The 19,580-nt window shown below is 33.9% G+C and overlaps 3 protein-coding genes and 1 non-coding gene across 5 annotated transcripts in view; 2 read left to right on the forward strand and 2 right to left on the reverse strand.

Moving 5' to 3' along the window:
* Nucleotides 1–2: 2 nt before the first annotated feature.
* LOC135077191 (uncharacterized) lies at nucleotides 3–5,468 on the reverse strand. The gene is made up of 6 exons (XM_063971741.1): nucleotides 5,129–5,468; nucleotides 4,063–5,031; nucleotides 3,793–3,993; nucleotides 3,336–3,516; nucleotides 1,048–1,243; nucleotides 3–232 (listed from the first exon to the last, which is right to left on the reverse strand). The coding sequence occupies exons 1-5, from the start codon at nucleotides 5,312–5,314 to the stop codon at nucleotides 1,092–1,094; spliced, it is 1,689 nt and encodes a 562-aa protein (XP_063827811.1). The 5' UTR covers nucleotides 5,315–5,468; the 3' UTR covers nucleotides 3–232; nucleotides 1,048–1,091.
* Nucleotides 5,469–6,047: 579 nt separating this feature from the next.
* LOC135077194 (mpv17-like protein) lies at nucleotides 6,048–13,576 on the reverse strand. 2 transcript variants are annotated; one of them, XM_063971744.1, is made up of 5 exons: nucleotides 13,528–13,576; nucleotides 10,102–10,239; nucleotides 8,314–8,399; nucleotides 7,107–7,219; nucleotides 6,048–6,736 (listed from the first exon to the last, which is right to left on the reverse strand). In XM_063971744.1, exons 2-5 carry the CDS (start codon nucleotides 10,231–10,233, stop codon nucleotides 6,510–6,512), a joined length of 558 nt encoding a protein of 185 aa, XP_063827814.1. In that variant the 5' UTR covers nucleotides 10,234–10,239; nucleotides 13,528–13,576; the 3' UTR covers nucleotides 6,048–6,509. The 2 variants fall into 2 exon arrangements, with proteins under 2 accessions (XP_063827814.1, XP_063827813.1); XM_063971743.1 differs by lacking the exon at nucleotides 13,528–13,576 and adding an exon at nucleotides 11,646–11,811.
* Trnal-aag (transfer RNA leucine (anticodon AAG)) lies at nucleotides 9,505–9,586 on the forward strand. Its single transcript has one exon. It is a non-coding gene; the product is annotated as a tRNA-Leu (tRNA).
* Nucleotides 13,577–16,870: 3,294 nt separating the features above from the next.
* The window catches only part of LOC135077654 (rab11 family-interacting protein 4), a 92,952-nt gene continuing 90,242 nt past the window's right edge, over nucleotides 16,871–19,580 (forward strand). The window contains exon 1 of the mRNA XM_063972217.1: nucleotides 16,871–17,192. The gene's annotated coding sequence lies outside the window, so the exon portion shown is untranslated. The remainder of the gene's footprint in view (nucleotides 17,193–19,580) is intronic.

The raw sequence follows: 19,580 nt of genomic DNA on the forward strand, positions 1-19,580 counted from the left end.
AGTTAATATTTTATACTTTAATAGAAAACAACTAAAAAGACAAATTGGCATTAAAACAACAACAACTAGTATTTTAACAATTGTCTTATAAATTACTGACTTTTAAATCGTTCAATTAATTGGGGAAACCTATGTAGATAAGTAACTAACAATATTTTCTGTTGCTCGGCCGAAAAAAGACGTGTTTTTGATATTTGTAGAAGAGGCGGCGTTTGTTGACTATCTCCATTTTCTGCAACAAAACGTGACGAATTTTTTATCACATTGCTGTAAAACGCTTTTTGTGTGCCACAGAACGTTTCTTTCTGTTGTGTTGTACTAAAACTCAAAAAGGATACTTTCATTGCTGTGCGTGACTGACTTGTTACATGATTTTGAAGGATTAGTGGCGGCACAGTTTTAAATAAAGGTCAATTTAAGACTCGACTCTTATTTAGACTGTAATATCTAGCTCTACCTTACCAAATAGTCATCATTTTTACATCGAAGATTCAAACACTATCGCTTTGCAAAGAAATACTGTCTATCATCGTTAGTAAGTAGGTAGATATCATAATAAAAACATAAACTTAAATAAATTTAAATTTATTTATTTAAATAATAATTTAAATAAATAAATAAATAAATAAATAAATAAAACATGAGATAAAAATATCGGCTTATTCCACTATTCCCCGTTGACAATCCCCGTCAACGGGGATTAGTGAACAAAAAGTTCATTAATCCCCGTTGACGGGGATTGTCAATGGGGAATAGTGGAATAAGCCCCCAATGGCTCACCATGTTAGAATCAATGGTTCTCTATTACTTCTTTAACATGTTTTTAAAAGATGTTAAACGCCCGTATTCACAAACGATCCTTGTTTAAGTGAAGCAGCAAATCGAACGCACAGCATTTAATAGAGCTCTGTGATTGATTCGTGTATCACCAATGCACTGCGAGACTTCATAGTAGTGTTTGTGAATACATGCGAAATAAATAATACGTAATACGTCAAGCAAACCTTGAACATACTCTTTAATCTGTGAAGCCAAGCAAATCCTTACATTTGTACTGAGATGCCATCACATCGCCGCTGCCTTCTTCATCTCTACTTCACGTACTGTTTGTGGAGCCTCCTGATCTCGTACACCATGCCATCAAGCAAGTACGACAGGTGCTCAGGGTCGGCCATCAGGGCTCTGTCAACCGACGCGGCCAGGCGGAGAACTCCTCCGTAGCAAAGGGCTGTGACGTCTAGCCCTGAAAATGAGGCGAACTTTTTATTTTGTCTAAGGTAAAATTAAGGGTGGGTCGAAAACGTTTGCAAATAGCAAACGGATTAAGATTATCAAGTTACTAACACCTATGGATCTATGTCTGAAATAAACGTATTAATGATTAATACTCGATTTCTCTAAAACTGTTCAAGGAAAGGGCGCATGGGTGTTGGGAAACTGCATAGGTTCATGCAATTTTAGTCACGAATATGGCGCTTCACGGGACATTGTGCTTTTTGTGTATTTTTTTACAAAAGCAAGCTGCTTTGCATTAGCAGCATCATTAGTTTTTCTGTCAAAAGGTAGGCAGGCCTATGGCTAAATAAAAAATACCTCGTATCTACCTCATAAATAAAAATCCTGCCTATTTACTTTTACGCGGAAGCTATTTCCTGAAGAAACATAAAAGTATTGAGGCACCTTCAAGACGAAAAATTAATTAAAACTCTTTGTAACGTGCTATAAATAAGTATCTAGAGTTTCTGAAATTGATTTGATAATTAATGATCCTCTAACTAAATGAATAATTAAAAACTTATAGGCTCTTCGTTTAAAAAAATGAAATAATAGATCTCAAACATTCGCTTAGTCGTACCTATTCCAAAGTAAGCACTAGCATTTGCTGCAAATCGTGCACTCTACACGACTACGAATTCGTGAGAATCTAAGATTTCCCAATCCACACAGTTTATCGTCAAGACACGTTGAGGTTACATTTTACAGTGTGCAGCAAAAACAGTTCAACCTTAAAAATATTTGCTTAGAGGTGAAAATTGCGATCTGATATTAGCAATACTGTTTCTGAAGTTAACCATACTGCCAAGCTCAATAGTAGCTTCTCTCTATAGACATAAGGGTGAAGCTCTCTGTGGTCTTCACTGTACCTAGGTAGTCTAGAATCTAGATACTCATCTGATGAATCATCTACGAAGTGTAAACCACGATGCTAGGAAGATGGTGTTACGTTACATGCTGTTGGTAATAAAGGGGTGTAGTGTTTCTTGGGTCATCCTATACCAACGTCACTTATGTATTGTATTACAGCATGTTGCATTATCATTGATATTATTGTTTAGCACGTTGGATGCAAAGCTGTTTCATTAAATCAAGCGGTACAATTTTTATATCAGACCAAGCAATAGGTAAAGGTGATGTTTCCTTATTTCCTGATAAAAGGCCTAGCATTTAACTCAGTCTGTGCCTGAGGTCTGGGAGCGGCACGTCAAACGTCAGTGAGAGATTTATACAGGGTGGAAACGATAAGTGATCTCATTCGATTATTTCTAAACTATACAAGATATCAAAAAACTGGTTACTGATCCCGGAAGTGCTTCACGAGCTCTATCAAACGGTACCAATAATAGGTTACAAAATTAACTGGATCTATCCGAAAATAAAATGTTTTCATCCTCCATACTAAATGTATGTGAGCCAAACAATATTAGAAGTATTATTTTTTTATTAAATAATAAACACTTCAAATGAACTCGTAAATTGCATTCTTATTTAAAATTATTCTTGGAAAACATTGGTTTTAGCCTTTACTTGCTATAATATTATCAATACATGAGTGCCATGACTGTGGCTGTACTAAATGTATGGAAACTGGAAACATTGAATTTTGGGATAGATGTAGTTTATTTTGTAACCTATTATCGGTACCGTTGGATAGAGCACGTGAAGCACTTTCAGGATCAGTAACCAGTTTTTGAATATCTTGTATAGTTTTTAATATTAAGTATGTGGTTTTACTAAATGTATGGAAGCTGGAAACATTGAATTTTCGGATAGATCCAGTTTATTCTGTAACCTATTATTGGTACCGTTTGAAAGAGCTTGTGAAGCACTTTCAAAATCAGTAATCAGTTTTTCGATATCTTGTATAGTTTAGAAATAATCGAGTGAGATCACTTAACGTTTCCACCCTGTATGCTCTGTCACGTCATAATTATGTCAATGTCACCCCTCCCGCGCCGCTCCCAGACCTCAGACACTGACTGAGTTATGCGCCAGACCTGTAAATACAGATGCTTTGTTCGACGAAAATACTTAACACTCCTGCGCACGTGCCTTACCGGTATTCCCCTTATGTGGTACGAAGAATACTAATTCCTTGAGAGCGTTGCCCCCACATATGCTGAGCCTGTCAGGCCCTGGCATGTTGCTGAACACCATCGTCGCCTGGCTGCTGTTCAGGAGAGGCTGCAGCACTTGCTTGGGCAAAACACTGACCAGCTTGATGAAGTAGTGGTTCGACTGTAAATTAAGCAATATTTCATGAATTTTTCCAAATTGAAAATATGCTTCAATTTACATATTATTATTTTCATTTTCACTTAAAAATCATTTAATTTTGTAAACTTAATTTAAACGCAAATAAAAAAAACATAACCCTCCTTCTGGCGCAGTCGGGTAACAAGAACAAGTCCAGCCAAATCATTAAATTAATTTTGTTCACTTCCAGTAACTATTCATAGTTACTTGGTAAAATCGTGAAGGAATTATAAGACTGTTGTATTTAATAATACTTACCAAAGGATCAGCGCTTTTACGTAGATTGTTGCATCGGTACTTTATTTCATTTAAACTCCTATTATCCTTAACTGGAACATCTAATATGGTCACACTAAAGTCGTTCTTCAAAAGCAAATTACTCGTAGGTTTAATGGTTGATGATTTGGGGAACCTGACAGGAACTATTACTGCTAGGTCTTCTGGAACATGGGCCATTGTCTAAAAGTTAATGACAAAATTAGGTTATTCAAATTAATTTGTTACATCGTCGCAAATTGTATAATTTACCTTAGTAAAGTAATTGTGCAATCCACTGGATAACGCAGTTACTAACACATCACTGAAATTTAAATTATCCACATTATCCTTGATCTCCTTAACCATTAGCAACAAATTCTCGTCTGATTGTGTCCATCTGAAATACTTTTTTCCCAACAATGATGGGCCATGCAAAGAATTCTTATCAGGTTTTCTCATAATCATATCAACAAAACAGAAGGGAATTTCACACAATTTCAATATCATGTCTATCAAAGCACCGGGGGTATCGTATATTCTTGTTTCAGGAACAGAAAACATGTTTACAGAACTATTTTCTTGTTTATCTGCTAATGTTTCACATAAAAACTCAAGCAGAGCTACTCCATCGCCAACTGAATGATGTATTACGAACATTATCCCGTATTCACCCCTTTCCTCGTCATAGTTTCCCACCCTTTGTTTTGTGACGTAAATTTTGAATAGGCCTTCATTGTCATAGGGCAAAGATTGGTTCGAAATCTCATCCATCACATCTTCTAAGTCTACAATACTTAGTTCATCCTTGTCTGGTAGCTCAATCACTTCAACATATTGGCTGAAGTCAATGGTACTGTATTTTCTCCAGTAGTAGAAACCATATTCTTCATTTCTTCTGTAGAATATTTTATCGATACCTTCGTTACCAACTGTTATATTCTGTAGCTTAGTTTTAATGTTATTGGCCAGTTCTTCTGGAGAATCGGATTCTATGACTCCTATAACGTTTATAGTAGCATCACCTTCTAAACTCCAGAAAACATCAAAACTGTCTAGAAATCCTACGAAATTTTTGTCCCTTCTTCTTATGATTACTGAACACAACACTTTGTAACATACAGCTAACACTAAAAGCAGTATGACTATGGGTAAACATATCACTAAAATTATTAACGCTAGGAGTCTTGACACTGTTTTCGTATTTAAACATCTTGTTATCACTGAACTGGATTTACAGAACTGTAACAAAAACAATAGCAATAGTCAATAAAACAATAAAATAGCAATTACAAATTCGATTCGCTGTGAAAACCACATAATAAGATAACATACTTACACTATAATGCAAAATAAAGTTGATTAGCACTCCGATAAACATGGCCGATAGGTTCCCAATGTCGACTGCCTTATTAGACTCTAGTGGCAGTTGTTGTCTTATCAACGAATTAGTTCCACCAGATATATTTTCAGTTACATAATTCCTAGCCACTGAACAATTGAGGTACAGTTTAAGGTTATCCATTTTTGAAACTGCTCACTTTACTTCAGCAAAGTTTTCGCTCAACTACAAGCTTCTTTTGGAAGATATAGTAGCAATTGGAAAAAATACTCGTCTTCGAAATTGTCTGTGTTCCACTCAATAACAAATGCACTACTGAGGGAATCCGTTGAACAACTATCACAACCCGTTGTAGGTGACGCGTAAAGAAACCTTACCATCAAGACAATAAGTTTATCCAATTAGATTATGCAACATCTACGCATGTTGGCCTATTCCTTGGATCACTAATTACAGAGATGACATAGTTCCCGATTTGGATTTGATAGTTCGATTTGATAGTTCGATTCGATTCAATTTCTGTCCCAAATAAAACTACGAAATGTAGAATTCAAGGAAATTATTTTTCAGTAAAGAAAATACACTGGACCGCAAGAAAAAGGGTCGATTTGAAAATCTTAGATATCTTCAAAACTTACCTAGCTTTATAAAACAAAACATACTGGAAAAACTACGCATTTTATTTATTTTTCATTGATTAAAAACAAAAAGCTTAGAATTAGTTTAGTCTATTTATAAAACTAGGTCAGGTACTTTTGAAGATTTTCTAACCGACCCTTTTTCTTGTCCAATGTATTTTTGCGTTTATCAGGAACGACAAATCTAAATTATACAATTTTGTGTGTAGATTGCTTCAAAAGAAAATAGAAATGGATACATGAGTAGAGTGTTGAGGAAACAATAAAAAATATTTCGAATTACTGACAAACAATTTATTTTTATTTATTCGTACCGATCGCTGATATGTTACATCAATTAGTTGCTATTAACACAAGAGGAACTTGCACAGGTGACGTTGTAACAACGTGATTAATGCATTTTGTACTTATTTTACTTAAGTAACTACTAATCTTATTGCTAGCATTTAATTAACAAAATTATAAATCATACATCATTTCCTAAATTAATTTCTACATTTTTGTATGCTACCTACCAGTGTCAATGTTAATTTAGATTATCACATCTGTTAAAGGTACATACATGCATTTATTTATATTCATGATACATAAAATATTCAATTATTTACACATTTATTTACATATCTTGCAAATACAATCAGTTTATTACCATAAACTACAAGTCCTTGTTACTTAAACGAGCTATATTAGCACTTTTGTACACCTTTAAATAACTTGATTCCTTATTAACGTCATAACTCCTATTTCTCAGCAACTTTACCATTCTTCTGTCTTTTGATGAAGCACAGAACATTTATCCACACGAAAGACACTGTAGCAACGTACACCACCCTCAAATGAGGAGGCACAAAAAAGAAGTTCACAGTCTGGGAGGGAATCCAGAACGCCTGGTTTGCTATCAATGTCTTTGTATACTTTTCCCGCAATTCTTCAAACACGTCTTCCTTTCTTTCGAGAACACCGATTACTGAAACAAAGCATGTGTTACAGTTGCTGTAGGGTTAAAAATAAGTTAGGTATGACACCCCGAGAAATAAAAAAAGGAAGTTTTCCGGCAGCTTTCCATTTTTGAAGAAAATTGGTATTGAACATTGAACTAGGTCTTCCTCAAAGTCTACATTTTAATTGACACCATAGAGCTAACAGCCAAACCATCAAGTTTTTAGAATCTTCTGAAAGTGTCAATTATTCAGTCGCTAATTAATAAGGCTGGGTTGCACCATCTTACTTTAACTTTAACAAACGTTTGTCAAACTCCATACAAATAAATCTCCGGTTATCGTTCAAGTTACGGTCAAATGGTGGTGCAACTCAGCATTAAAATATTCAACACTTACGCGTGTAAAAAGCTGCCAGCAATATTGGAGTGGCAATAAACTGTTCAGCAGCCACCTTCTTAGCCACTGTTTTCACTGCAGTTCCCGCGAACGTCTTGTCCAAAAATCTGTACCTGTCAAAACAAAAGTATAGTAATTACTATACAGTCGACAATAAATATTTTTTTGTCGCAAAATAACTACTGCTTCAACCAAAGGTAGAGATAAACACAGATAAAGGTAGCAGGAAGGCGTTGGATGCAGGCCGCTACCAACCGTGCGATGTGGAAATCGTTGGGGGAGGCCTACGTTCAGCAGTGGACGTCCTGTGGCTGAAATGATGATGATGAAGATGCTACAGTGTTTAACTTGGCAGATCGATGATAACTTATCATTTAACTACAGGGCTATAATTATAAATAAATCTTGAAGTAGCTCATCGATTTTTCTACGACTGGTTGGTTGAAAAAGTGAATAATGCAAGGAAGTGTCTGTTGTTAATTAAAACAATGTCATATCACACTTTAATTAATTATTATTAAATCATGTACAACAAATTACAATTTTAATTAGGTGATAGATCATAATAAAGTGAGAATGATTTATAATAATTAACAAGGAATAGTGGCGTTCTTGACAAAATAAGTTGGGCATCAGATACCTTTTGTAAGTACCTACTTAGGTAACGTAAGGTGAAAGAAATTTTCAACAATTATTATAAAAATGTTACTTAATTTGTAATGTGCCTAAATAAATTAATACTAATTATAAGCAGCCAGGCTTAGTTAACCGATTTCAGTTATGTTTTCGTGACATTGTAACGATGAAAATAAAAATATAATTCTTTCTTAATAAATTGGAAAGTCAGACAAGTTTTTTGTTCGGCTATGACGATTTGTAAGAACTATTTATTAGTCTAAACAAATAAAGAAATTTTGACTTTGACTTTGACTTTGGCCGAAGTTTATCTGTCTCTTTTCAAACAATAAAGAGAAAAAGTTATTGTATTTTCGTTTCAATATCCATTAAATGCTGAGCCGTTTTGCAACATTTTTCTTTACTGCTCCGCCCCTATTGGCTGTAGTGTGTAGGGTGTTATATTATAGCCTAAAGCAAAAGAATTAATCAAGAAGCAAATCGGACCAGTAGTTTCTGAGATTGACGCGTTCAAGCAAACAAACAAGCTCTTCAGCTTTATAATATGAGTATCATAGACTTTATTACTTACCAATAATACAATGCAGTTGGATAGACGGTGCTCCCTGCTACTACGATGCGTGCCGCCGAACCGAAGTCATATTCAGGTTTTTCAGACTGAAATTGAGGAAAAAGAATTTACTAATGTCACTCATACCTCTTTCTTCTGACAAGATTCATTCGGGAAACGACTTGACGACTATGGCCCTGTTTCCACCAAAGCAGAGTGGAGCGGAGAAGTATTTTGAATAACCAATCAGATTTAATTATTTAGACCAGAAAATCTGATTAGTGGTGAAAACCGGGCCTGTGCATGGAATCAACCTAAATTCAGAAGAACTATACAAAGCCAGTAAGTGATAGCCAATAATTTCAAGACACGACTTCTTTAAAAACTCTACATTCTAGGCTTGAAAACCGATTAAACTGACTACAGTTTAATCGGTTTTCAAGCTCGGTTTATACTAATAAAATATAAATTATGGTAATACCCGTTGAATTGTTAAATACGGCGGTTATGATTTAATTCTAGAGCCTCTATATTACGTGCTTTACCTACTTAATTGCCCACTTACAGGAAGCATTGCAGGCGACGCCATTTTTGTTGACTAGTTATCCATTTATGGGTCGAATTACATGCACTTACCGTAAATGCTACCTTTCGTTTGCTCGTTTAACATCAATTTTCATATTTTGCGACACCTTACCTAGTCGTCGTCGTTATGTAAAGAAAAAAGTCATAAGTAAGGCAAATAGGTATTTCAAGTCTGGAGACTAAGGCTAAAATATTGATGGTAGAGCTTAAGTAATTAGCCTGCATATATAATACGGAATGTAGAGTTCAATAGCAGTATAAAATTATTTTAAATTTATCCGCAGCTATTTTTGCTATTATTTTAATTGTAACCGTCCCAGCAATTTAATTAATTTCAAACCCAACTAAATGGCGCAGTTCGGTACACTATGAGGTAAATTGATCAAGACATTAGTGTAAACACGCATTTCACTTAATTTCGCTGAGTGTCGCCCATACTTCGGTGTGCGTGCTCGCGCTTCAGTACGATAAACCCGCATAGTGTAACTGCGCCTAAATACTGTTTATCTAATTAATAGTAGCTTTATTTATAGCATGTACGTGCTATTTACTACATTCTATAAATAGATATAACGCGCACAGAAACGGCCATAGATCGTGATAGCTAATTTCGCTCGCTCCCATATGGGTAGCGTGGCCGAGCGGTCTAAGGCGCTGGTTTAAGGCACCAGTCTCTTCGGAGGCGTGGGTTCGAATCCCACCGCTGCCATAAATCTTTTGTTGTTTAGAATAAATATACAAATTGCTGCCGTTTGTTTTTATTTTTGTCATTAAAATTTTATTTCTGTAGCACCGCTACTTGTGTCTTATTTCATAGTTAGTTTAAACATTGTATAACACTTAGGCAGAGTTGCACCGCCCAACATTAACGGTAACTATAACGATAACCTAGGTGCTTTTTGTATCGAGTTTGACAGATTTTTGACGTTGTCAAATTGAAGTTAAATTAAGATTGTGCAACCCAGCCTAAGCAAAGGCAATTTGAACGGGAAGCTGGGAATACAATATTCTTCCCTTTACAATTTGACAATGATAATAATGATTTTGTTTTGTATGTTTTCCTTTAAAATTAACGGATAATTATAACTAAACGCCACTTCTCACTGCCAGGTAAAATGATGTTCCCCGTGGTGGTAGAGCAAGCTATGTTTGGTATGTACGAGTATGAACTCAAAATTATAGATCAAGCTATATTTGAAACGTAACTATGAAAATGATTCTTACCGCATAGATCTTGTTATACGTCTGCTGCGACAGCTCGGCCGCCGTGTAGAAGGTCGCGTACACAGCAGTGTTGGTGATCACGGGCCGCCTGCGCAGTGCGTTCTGCCACCAGCTCACTAGCCTCGATGCCATCACTCCCTGTGCACCATACAAGAAGTTATTAGTTGCCTATCGAATACAGCAGCCATGGGCGTAGTATCAAGCCAAGCAAGCAAGTAGAGTCAAGCCGAAGCCCAGAGTAGAGCATCACTAGGGCTATCCAAATCACACCCATGTATGTTCCGCGATTTTTGATAGTTTTCGAGTTATGATTGTTTTAAATTTCTGCACTTTAGGCACTTTTTTGGTCACTGATTTTTTTATTATTATTAGATGAATACTAGGCCTAGCTGATTCAGAAGTATTTACATCCATAACACGAATGTAAACTAAAATCCTGTATGTTGTAAAAAAAAAACATAACTTGAAAACTATCAAGTCACGGTATACCGATACCTCTGGGCTTCGGCTTGACACTACTTTTTGGGACAACCTGTATACCGGAGGTGGGCATGGCCAGGATGTAGGGCTACCCGATTCGAAGATGATATTTGTACTCACTCAAGAGCTAACATTAATTACACTGTGACATGACATGTCAGGGGCCAGGCCTCCCTGAAAAATAGCCAATATACGCCAATGATTGATCCTTACTACCGAAGAAAACCACATCTACTGTATGCATATAGATGTGGAAATGCTTATGGAATCAAGTAGTTTAAATCTGGCTCTAAGGTCTTCTAATAGGTGCACTGCGAATCTGATGAAGGTCGCGGGAAGCACCTGGATGCAGCGCAAGTCCGGTCATTATGGAAATCTTTGAGGGGGGGCTTTATCTAGACATACACACGTCTTTTGGTTAAAACTATCGAAATAAAACACTTATCCTACTACCTACCTATTAAGGCAATCGAAAAACTCATTGCAATTTTCTTTAACAACCTACGTAAAATGTTTACCTACTTATTACTCTCAAAAAAAGGAAAAACTGAAGTTCAAAGTTTTTTCATGACGTTAATTATTATAAGTATTTCAAAATATAATGTACTACGGACGGACGTCGGATTATAAAACACTGGTCTTATTTTCCTTATAATAATAATTTGTACAAATTCATGCAAAGTACAACCCATTTCACCTCAATTTTAGCTAACATATAAGCATTATACATGGGAAATGCAAAAATAATACGTGTTAGGAAGAAGAAATGCTAAAACCATGTATGCGTGACTGAAACTAGTGAAAAAACAGGCAATGTAGAGTAATATATTCAATCTTGTAAAATCATTTGAATTGCACACACCTAATTAGTACCTACACTCTTTTGCATTGATCAGCATATCGGTTTATTGGTTAAATGTATGCAACTGTCAGTTCCTTTGCCAATTAGAAACCATTAAAGTTTAAAAAATCTATTATATTCTTCAATTTTGTTTAAATAACACTGACAGCAATTAAACATATTAGTGATCGTCTTTTATTAAATCCATCTTTATTTAACTCACCAGTCACAATATCTTAAATCACCAAAAAATTTTCAACTTGCTTGGCAGTCAACAAATTAGTTAGCAAGAATTTATGAATAAAAACAACGCAACTGACGTTAGTGTTAACCAAAACAAAACACAACAACAAACTGGCCGAAAATAAATAAAAGTGAAAAAATGAAAGTTATACCGCACACGTCGATTCAGCGGCGTAAAATAAACTGGACTAGCAGTCCCTACGGGCGACTAAATTGACTTCAATGGAATAAATACAATGATAGCAATTGTTATGATCTACATATAACCTTTGTTCAATTGCGTTTCTATTTGACACAATAATTATAAAACATTCAAACACCTATTCTTGTAAAAACGTTTGATGCGTAAGTTTATTGAACTTGAACGCAAAAATCTCTGAAATTGTGCTTTACTGTTATTGAAGTATCGTTTCAGTAACAAAAGTCTGAAATCTGCGCGTGCATCGACATTTTATTTTTTAATTAACCACTTTTTGTATTTTATAACATCATGATAATTTTAACAATAGCTTTACACGGGTGTGGGATATTTAAGTATTAAACTTGTTAGATAATTAATTCTTTATAAATGCACTTTCTAAAGTTATAAAGTAAATCAGATTACAGTAATAAAAAGTGTCAGAAAACTAAAAGATTAGACGCATGCATCTTGGGTTCGAGTCCTAACACAAGCTAAGCGAATCCTTTCTATCCTTTTTGACTATATCTACAGCCTATATCTAGAAAGATCAAGCAATAGAATCTTATGAATGTCAATAAGTTTATACCTACTTACCTCATTAAAATATTTAACCGCACCCTTCCCATCTTAATAAGTAAATATTAGAAATACCAGCTCTCCCTATTGCCCTAAAGGTACATAAATCCGTCGTAACGTAACCCACATAAAACGTTTGACACTCATTAATGACCCTTAATAAGTGATAAGTGCTTTAAGTGACTCACTTTTTACATTCAAATACATTTACATCAATTGATTTGGGTTATTAAGTGATTATGATTAACCTAAAATGAGTAATTAAGTTAATTGATACGTAATTAAAAATATTAATTCGCAACGCAAGTACTACTTATTTTGACATGTTTATTTGAAATTAATTGTATTGTTTTTTGTTTTTTTTTTTGTTGTTAATTTTATTCTTATTGTAATTTTTATTTTATTGTGAATTTTAATTTTTATATTTTTTTGGACATGTTTATTTAAAATTTTAGTAATTGTATTGTTTATTTATTTATTTTTTTAATTTTATTGTAATTGTTATTTTTTATTTTTTATTTTAATGTGAATTTTAATTAATTTGAATTTATTTTATTATATTTTTTTTGCCCCTGCGTACAAGGCACCCACTGAAAACCAGTGTCTTGGCACTTGGCAGTAAAATGTCAACTGTCAAGATAATACTGAGTGGGTGACCTCTTTGGCAACATTTTTGTTTTCTCCGCCTCATTGTTTTTGTGCTTTTTAGTTGTCAAATAAATAATTTTTCTTTCTTTCTTTCTTTCTTTACTTAATTAAAAATATGTGACTCTACATTTTGAAATAGTTCAATAAATTGTCTGTTTTCTCGTGGTTGTACTGACTTGTCTGAATCACGATTGTGGAGAAAGAGGTTCCCAGTAAATAATGAACCTTGAAAATTGACATAGGAAAACAAATAAGGGTAATAGAGTCAAATAGGAAACATTAGTGGCACCACAAAGAAAAAGGCCAGTAAGAAAATTCAACATTCTATCGACATAACACTATATTTTCTGAAAAAATATTGCTAATTTTACTTATTTATTGAAATGTTGTGAAAGCAGATCTTTATCACAGTTATAATTTTGACTTATAATAAAAATCACAGTATTATAGCACTTACTGAGTGAACAAATCTTACGCCCTTACACAATAAACTGAATAAGGTATAAACTCTTAAGACATACCTTATCAGGTAATGATGATATAACATTAAGATACACTGGCGGAAGACTGATACCATCGCTATCTGCATTTATCAAGGTTAGAGACAGTATTTGCTACAGTTACTAAGAAACAACTCTTTATCCGTATTTTCTCTCCTGCAGTTTACTGGTAGAGATCACTTGGCAACAAGAGCTTTACGCTCGCATTCACAAACTATGCTTGCTTATGTGAAGCAGCAAATCAAACGCATAACGTTGAATAGAGCACTGTGATTGGTTCGTGTGTCACTCTGTGCGTTGTATGTGTGAGACCTCATAGTAATGTTTGTCAATACAGGCGATAGTTATAGTATGTAAAGAGTAGGTATTGATGTAGGTTCACCTACTATATTATATGATCTTGATAAAAGATTTATAAAAAAAATACAAAATGTACTTAGATAACTTCGCGCGAAAGTTTGATATGTTTATTATTATAGTTTTCACATAATTACATTATCTCAACGTTTAAACATTAATGTTATAATGCATTAAAATCAATGCCTAATAATTATGTAAACAAGAAGTTTACGCAATCGATGCCCATTTTCGTATACAAAAACAAATGTAGGAATACATTTTTATGTCCCTCGCGTAACACATTTTCTATAGTTACCTAACCATAAGTTCCAAGTAGGTACTTTCACTGTTACAATTCAGATTATCATTTTAAAGAGTTAAATTTTCAACTCGACTTTCACACCGCCAAACAAAATGAATCAGATTGAAAAACTAACCACACGATATCGTGAAAATTGTCAAAATCGTGCTTCACTAGCTCTACATAAGCTACCGGACACAATTCAGAAGAAAATTAGCACTATTTTCTTCTAATTAACGTTATTGCAAGTCCGATAACAGTTTTACTTACTTTCCCTACTTTTATAATTATAATATTATTCTATTGCGATGAATATGTAACAGTTAAAAGATGTTTATGAACATAATTACGGCACTGATTATTGTCTACCTACACACATTTTATATGCATTTTATATGCAATATTATTTAATCCTGAATAGATGAATACTAGTTTTTTTATTTTCTATTTGTAACATCACGCCCAGTCTCTCTACAAGTCCAGTCTCTCGAACAAATTTAATAAATGCGTAAATCAGGCAAAAAATATGATTTTTAGTCTGTATACTTGAGTCTGTAATCTTTATACTTAAACCGCTGTACCAAATTTTGATTTGTTTTTATTAATAGATATTGATGATCCCCGTGAGAAAAACGCCGGTTTCTTTTTCGCCCAAAAAAAGTAAAAACTTTTTCGTCGCGAAAGCTTATAAAACATTTTTTATATTGTTTCTTTGATAATTGTGTTGATTACGCAAACAACAATTTATACAAGTCTACTAAACGTAAATATTTATCTCAATATCTATGATCATAATTAACCAATGATCACGACAGAACGTGCTTAGATGCTAACAAACCCGTTTCGGCTTCAATGAGGAAACAACAAACTTATTTTGCGATATCTAGAGAAACCCAACCGGTGTTTTTATTGGCTATATGACCTTATTTATAAAATTTAGGTTCATAATCAAAGTTGTTATAAAGTTTGTTTTGGTAGTGCGTAGACGATATTTTTAGAATATACAGTCTATGACACGAAAGTATCAAAGTATTTAGATATTCAACGCGTAGAAAATAATAAACTTACGTTAAAGCACATCAGAATTTCAGAATCTGTAGTGTGGGCATCTTATTAAGTAAATAAAATATAAATTAGCTAATTACAAAGTCTGATAAAAGTTTTCTCTGTCTTATACATTTTCCACCTTACTAATAAAAAGTTACACAGTTATTAAACACTGTTTTAAAATGACATTTCCATACTAAACGTCACTTTAAAACACTGTTCAACGAGCGTGTAAGTTTTATTAGTAAGGGGGTTAATATCTAAAAGCTTATTGTGATTCAAATGTTGTTAGGGATTATTTAAGCGAAACGAGTAAGTTATTTTATTAAGTTCAAAAAGCTCGTAGGATATGTCGGTAATTGAATAAGATATTTTATTATTGAAGTAAAAAAAAGCTTTTCTAAACGTCAGAAGATGTAAGCAATATAAAGCTTTAATAAAGGCATTAAACTACAATAAACCTGTATCCCTTTGTGCTCAACACGTGGGTAGCGAGCGTTACCTTTTGTTGCAAAACAATATCCCTGCAACCTGTAGCTTTTTGGAGACTTTTTAACCTTTTAACGCACTATATTTAAACAATATTGTAAATGAAACTCCTCCAAAAGAAACTATATTGAATATTGCATTGTAAAAATTAGTTTCGTTAAAGCTATTAAAAAACTGAAATGACTCTACATTTACTTTTAAAATTATCAACTTAAAATTCCGAAGCCAAACCAACTTGTTGCTCTTCGAACCCCTCACTGCTTATAAGGTTCGTTCGGGATAAAAAACAAAGACGATTAAATTTTAGTATGCCAAGATTGTCATAGTAGAGGATCGTAAAAATTTGAAACGTAAGAGCGCGGGGCTTGCACCGCCCGGTACCAGGTAACAGGCGGTACGGGCGCACAGTGGGCTGTGTACACGTGTTCGCGGACAAAAGATATTTGTTAAGATTATGGCAGTAAAATTGATGTTTTACTTAGGTGCCTAATAAAAATGAAACTTTTTATGTATTGATAACAATAATCATAATAATAATCATTTATTGTGCATAAATGTCGAAAATACAATAGGCAAATATGTATTACTTTACGAGTTTTCGATATAATACAAATATTATCATGCTAAGCTTGATAATCAAACTAAAAATTTGGTAAGTAAAAAGATTTGCTAACTTCAAAACGTTACAAATGATAACAATGAAAAGTAGTTAATTTAATTTTCCCAGATCTATGGAAAACTAAAATTTCACGATAAATGAGATTTATTAGAAAAAATTAGATCGTTTACAAGTAACCATGTCTTTCAAACGTAGTAAATAACATCAATTAAATTTATTGGGATAATGAGTGTTTATTAATTAGACAAATAATTGCTTGTAAATGTCTGAGAAAGCTAATTGTATACAGACACATCTCTAAACAAAAGTTTATTAGAACTAGTCTCATCATTAGCAGTGAAATTAATAAGAGGCACTAGCTAGCACGATCATAGAAAAAAAAAATTATCAGTCAAAATATTGTGCTGGTTGTGCAATGAAAGTAGAGCACTGTGCATTCTTGGTGTTTAGCGGTCGTCCTCCCACCTACGATGCGGCGGTCTCACTCTAGCGCCATCGCGCCGTCCCTGTCTGGCGGCACATTCAGTCGCCGCGGAACCCTGGCGTATCTCGCACCTGTGTTGTATACTCTGTATAGTGATGTGTGACGTTCGTAAATAAAATAAGTTATTGCAATCTAAAATTGATAAAAAGTTTTTTTCATACGTGGAAATACATTGACTTGTGCCCCTGCTGTTGTGAATTGGAGTTGCCTCGTCAGCATTTGTGTCTGAGTGGTTTCGAAACAGTGACAACAAGTTTTTCTTGTGTTGTGTTCAGTCCTTGAGTTGGAGGCTTTGGCATCGGTGACGACGCTCTACGAGTTTGGCGGGCAATTAGTGGTCAAGGTATGTTTTCTTTTGAGTATCAAACTTAAGACAATACTGTCCAAAACTTGGTGTCTGGTGTAATATTAGAAGTACTTGTTTAACGGTAATGATGTGCACGCGGCGTAAACGAGATAACTTTCACAAATGCACATTTTTTGAATAATTTCTGCTAACGAACGATATCTACTGTTATTATAAAGAGAGTTATACTTATCTATTTTTATTAAATTAAACTGAAAATTGATTTAATTTGGTATTCCACGTTAAAAGATACTTTGGGAAACATAGGTTTCTGAACTCCACATTTCAGTGTTCATTCAGATTATTTTGTGATTAATAAAAAATATAAATCAAATAATGTAAAAATGTACTCTATAAATGCGTAAAAATTTCATCTATTGAAACCTATCGTCAGGTGCCTCGATTGTCCCGGCGCAGACAAGTGAAATGCTTTAAAATGGGGGACGTTATCATTGTTTGCTATTCTACCTGCTCTACCGCGGCTCTGTGCTCGCTGACACACACACATTGCTTTATTCGCGTTATTTATATTGTTATTATCACAACAGCGCTAGACAGCAATTAACAACCAGCCAACTACCAGACTGTAAATTACCCGCAAGTACATTTATCCTTAAATAAATATGTACGCTGAGGGAAAAGTAGTATTGTTTGTTATATAAATATTTTATAGGTATGTATGTATCTCTCTTCTTCATACTTATTTACTTCGATTCTATTGGATTGAAATTGGTTCTTAATTACCTTGTGTATAAACAAAATGTATCCAAAGATTAACCTTTAAATTAAGAATAACCATAAATGTTTAAGATAAGTCCATAAGTATATTTTTAAAGACTTCAAAAATTATACCCATAGTTTTCCTTAAAAATCATGATAAGTTTCAATTAACAGATTAATGAACTCATTCACCCTGTCAAAAATGAGCGCTCTGCCAACAATTTTATAGACTAAAATAACGGATGACGTCATGGCTGCTTTTTAAAAATTCCAACGTTCACAATATCACAGCGGAGCACGTTTCTGTCAATGCATCTTGACTCACGGCTCTGGCGCGCATAGTGATGTCACTAACCAGGTAGATGGAAAAATTTAATGAAACAAAATATTGAAACGCATTTTCAAATAAATTTTAAAACTTATTAAACGTCTATAATACTCCTAACTATACTATCTTTGCTATATCATCTCATACTTATTGATACTTTATTTTTTTATTTTTGTCCCATTAATTTTCACTTTTTACCATTGGGCGTATTTTTGGCCATTACATATTTGGGATTCATTGACCATGAACTGTCGTAACAAAAAACTGCAGCAGACCAATTAAATTTTGTATGTTTTTTCCACAATGAGGAAGCTCTAACTGCATCTGACCTGATGGAAATTAATAGTGTAGGTATATTTACTAAACACAGGCATTATACTTTTTATATTATTAAGCCAATCTAAAGTTCAATACATAATAGCTTATACATTGCCCGATTGACCTTTTATTGTAATGATACTTAAATCTACCACCGTAGCAATAAGTGATTATAGTAATAGGAGGCATTGTAACACCAATAACCATGACGAAACGCCAAAACCGACCTTGCAGGAGATTGCACAAATCGAAAAATACTTTTCGAGTTTTTACCAAAGCTACTTAGTTCTTTTGCTCCTATTCAATAACTATTAGGCCGTAACGAAGTTTTCTATTACATAGCCATTAAGATATTTACACCGTAAAACACGACTCGACCATTAGCAACAAGTTTGCTAATAAATTAAAGCACATACTCACGAGAACGCTAAATTGCACAAATTATTTCAATGCTCAGCCAAATTCGAAACATTCTGTCTTTGTTTTTGGCATTGGCATATTTGGGATTGTTTCTATTGTTCATTCATAGATTCCCACTTTAAAACACTTGTCTTGTTACACAATGGTACTGATAATAAAAGTTAAACTGAAGTAAGTAATTTTCAAAGGGCCATTATCTTTATGAACTACTTACAGAAAAGCTCTGAGATCCTAATATCTAGTTTTAATAGATATCTATTTCAGTAATGTACCTAACTAGATTATTATTTCTACTATCTCTCTTATTGTCTTCATCAATCTAAAACTTTGACCTTTTTAATAAAGCATTGATATTTCCAATATCTTGTGTATTGAAACAAAGAGCAGTTTCTATCGTCGATGTTATTAGTTTTTGTTCACAATATTGTCTCGGCACACGAAGGCTGCGGATGCCTTCAACAATGTCTCTGTTCTTCCATGCCATAGAAAACTATGGGATACTTCACACACTAACAAATAACACTGTTTTCTTCTCGTCAGCATAATCATTATATAATTATCGCCATCTTACATAGTTTCACAGCTGAGGATCTTAACCT

This window comes from Ostrinia nubilalis, chromosome 13 (assembly GCF_963855985.1).
Source record: "Ostrinia nubilalis chromosome 13, ilOstNubi1.1, whole genome shotgun sequence".
Taxonomy (NCBI): Eukaryota; Metazoa; Arthropoda; class Insecta; order Lepidoptera; family Crambidae; genus Ostrinia; species Ostrinia nubilalis.

What these genes read in the sequence shown, in the direction of transcription:
- LOC135077194 (XM_063971744.1), bottom strand. Translation starts at nt 10,233, where the DNA reads ATGGCATCGAGGCTAGTGAGCTGGTGGCAGAACGCACTGCGCAGGCGG. An exon ending in CGTATAACAAGATCTATGCG is followed by an intron (nt 8,400 to 10,101) that starts GTAAGAATCATT and finishes CCTCAATTTCAG; the next exon opens with TCTGAAAAACCTGAATATGA. An exon ending in GCTGGCAGCTTTTTACACGC is followed by an intron (nt 6,737 to 7,106) that starts GTAAGTGTTGAA and finishes GCTTTGTTTCAG; the next exon opens with TAATCGGTGTTCTCGAAAGA.
- LOC135077191 (XM_063971741.1), bottom strand. Translation starts at nt 5,314, where the DNA reads ATGGATAACCTTAAACTGTACCTCAATTGTTCAGTGGCTAGGAATTAT. An exon ending in GTAAAAGCGCTGATCCTTTG is followed by an intron (nt 3,517 to 3,792) that starts GTAAGTATTATT and finishes CTTAATTTACAG; the next exon opens with TCGAACCACTACTTCATCAA. An exon ending in ACCACATAAGGGGAATACCG is followed by an intron (nt 1,244 to 3,335) that starts GTAAGGCACGTG and finishes CCTCATTTTCAG; the next exon opens with GGCTAGACGTCACAGCCCTT.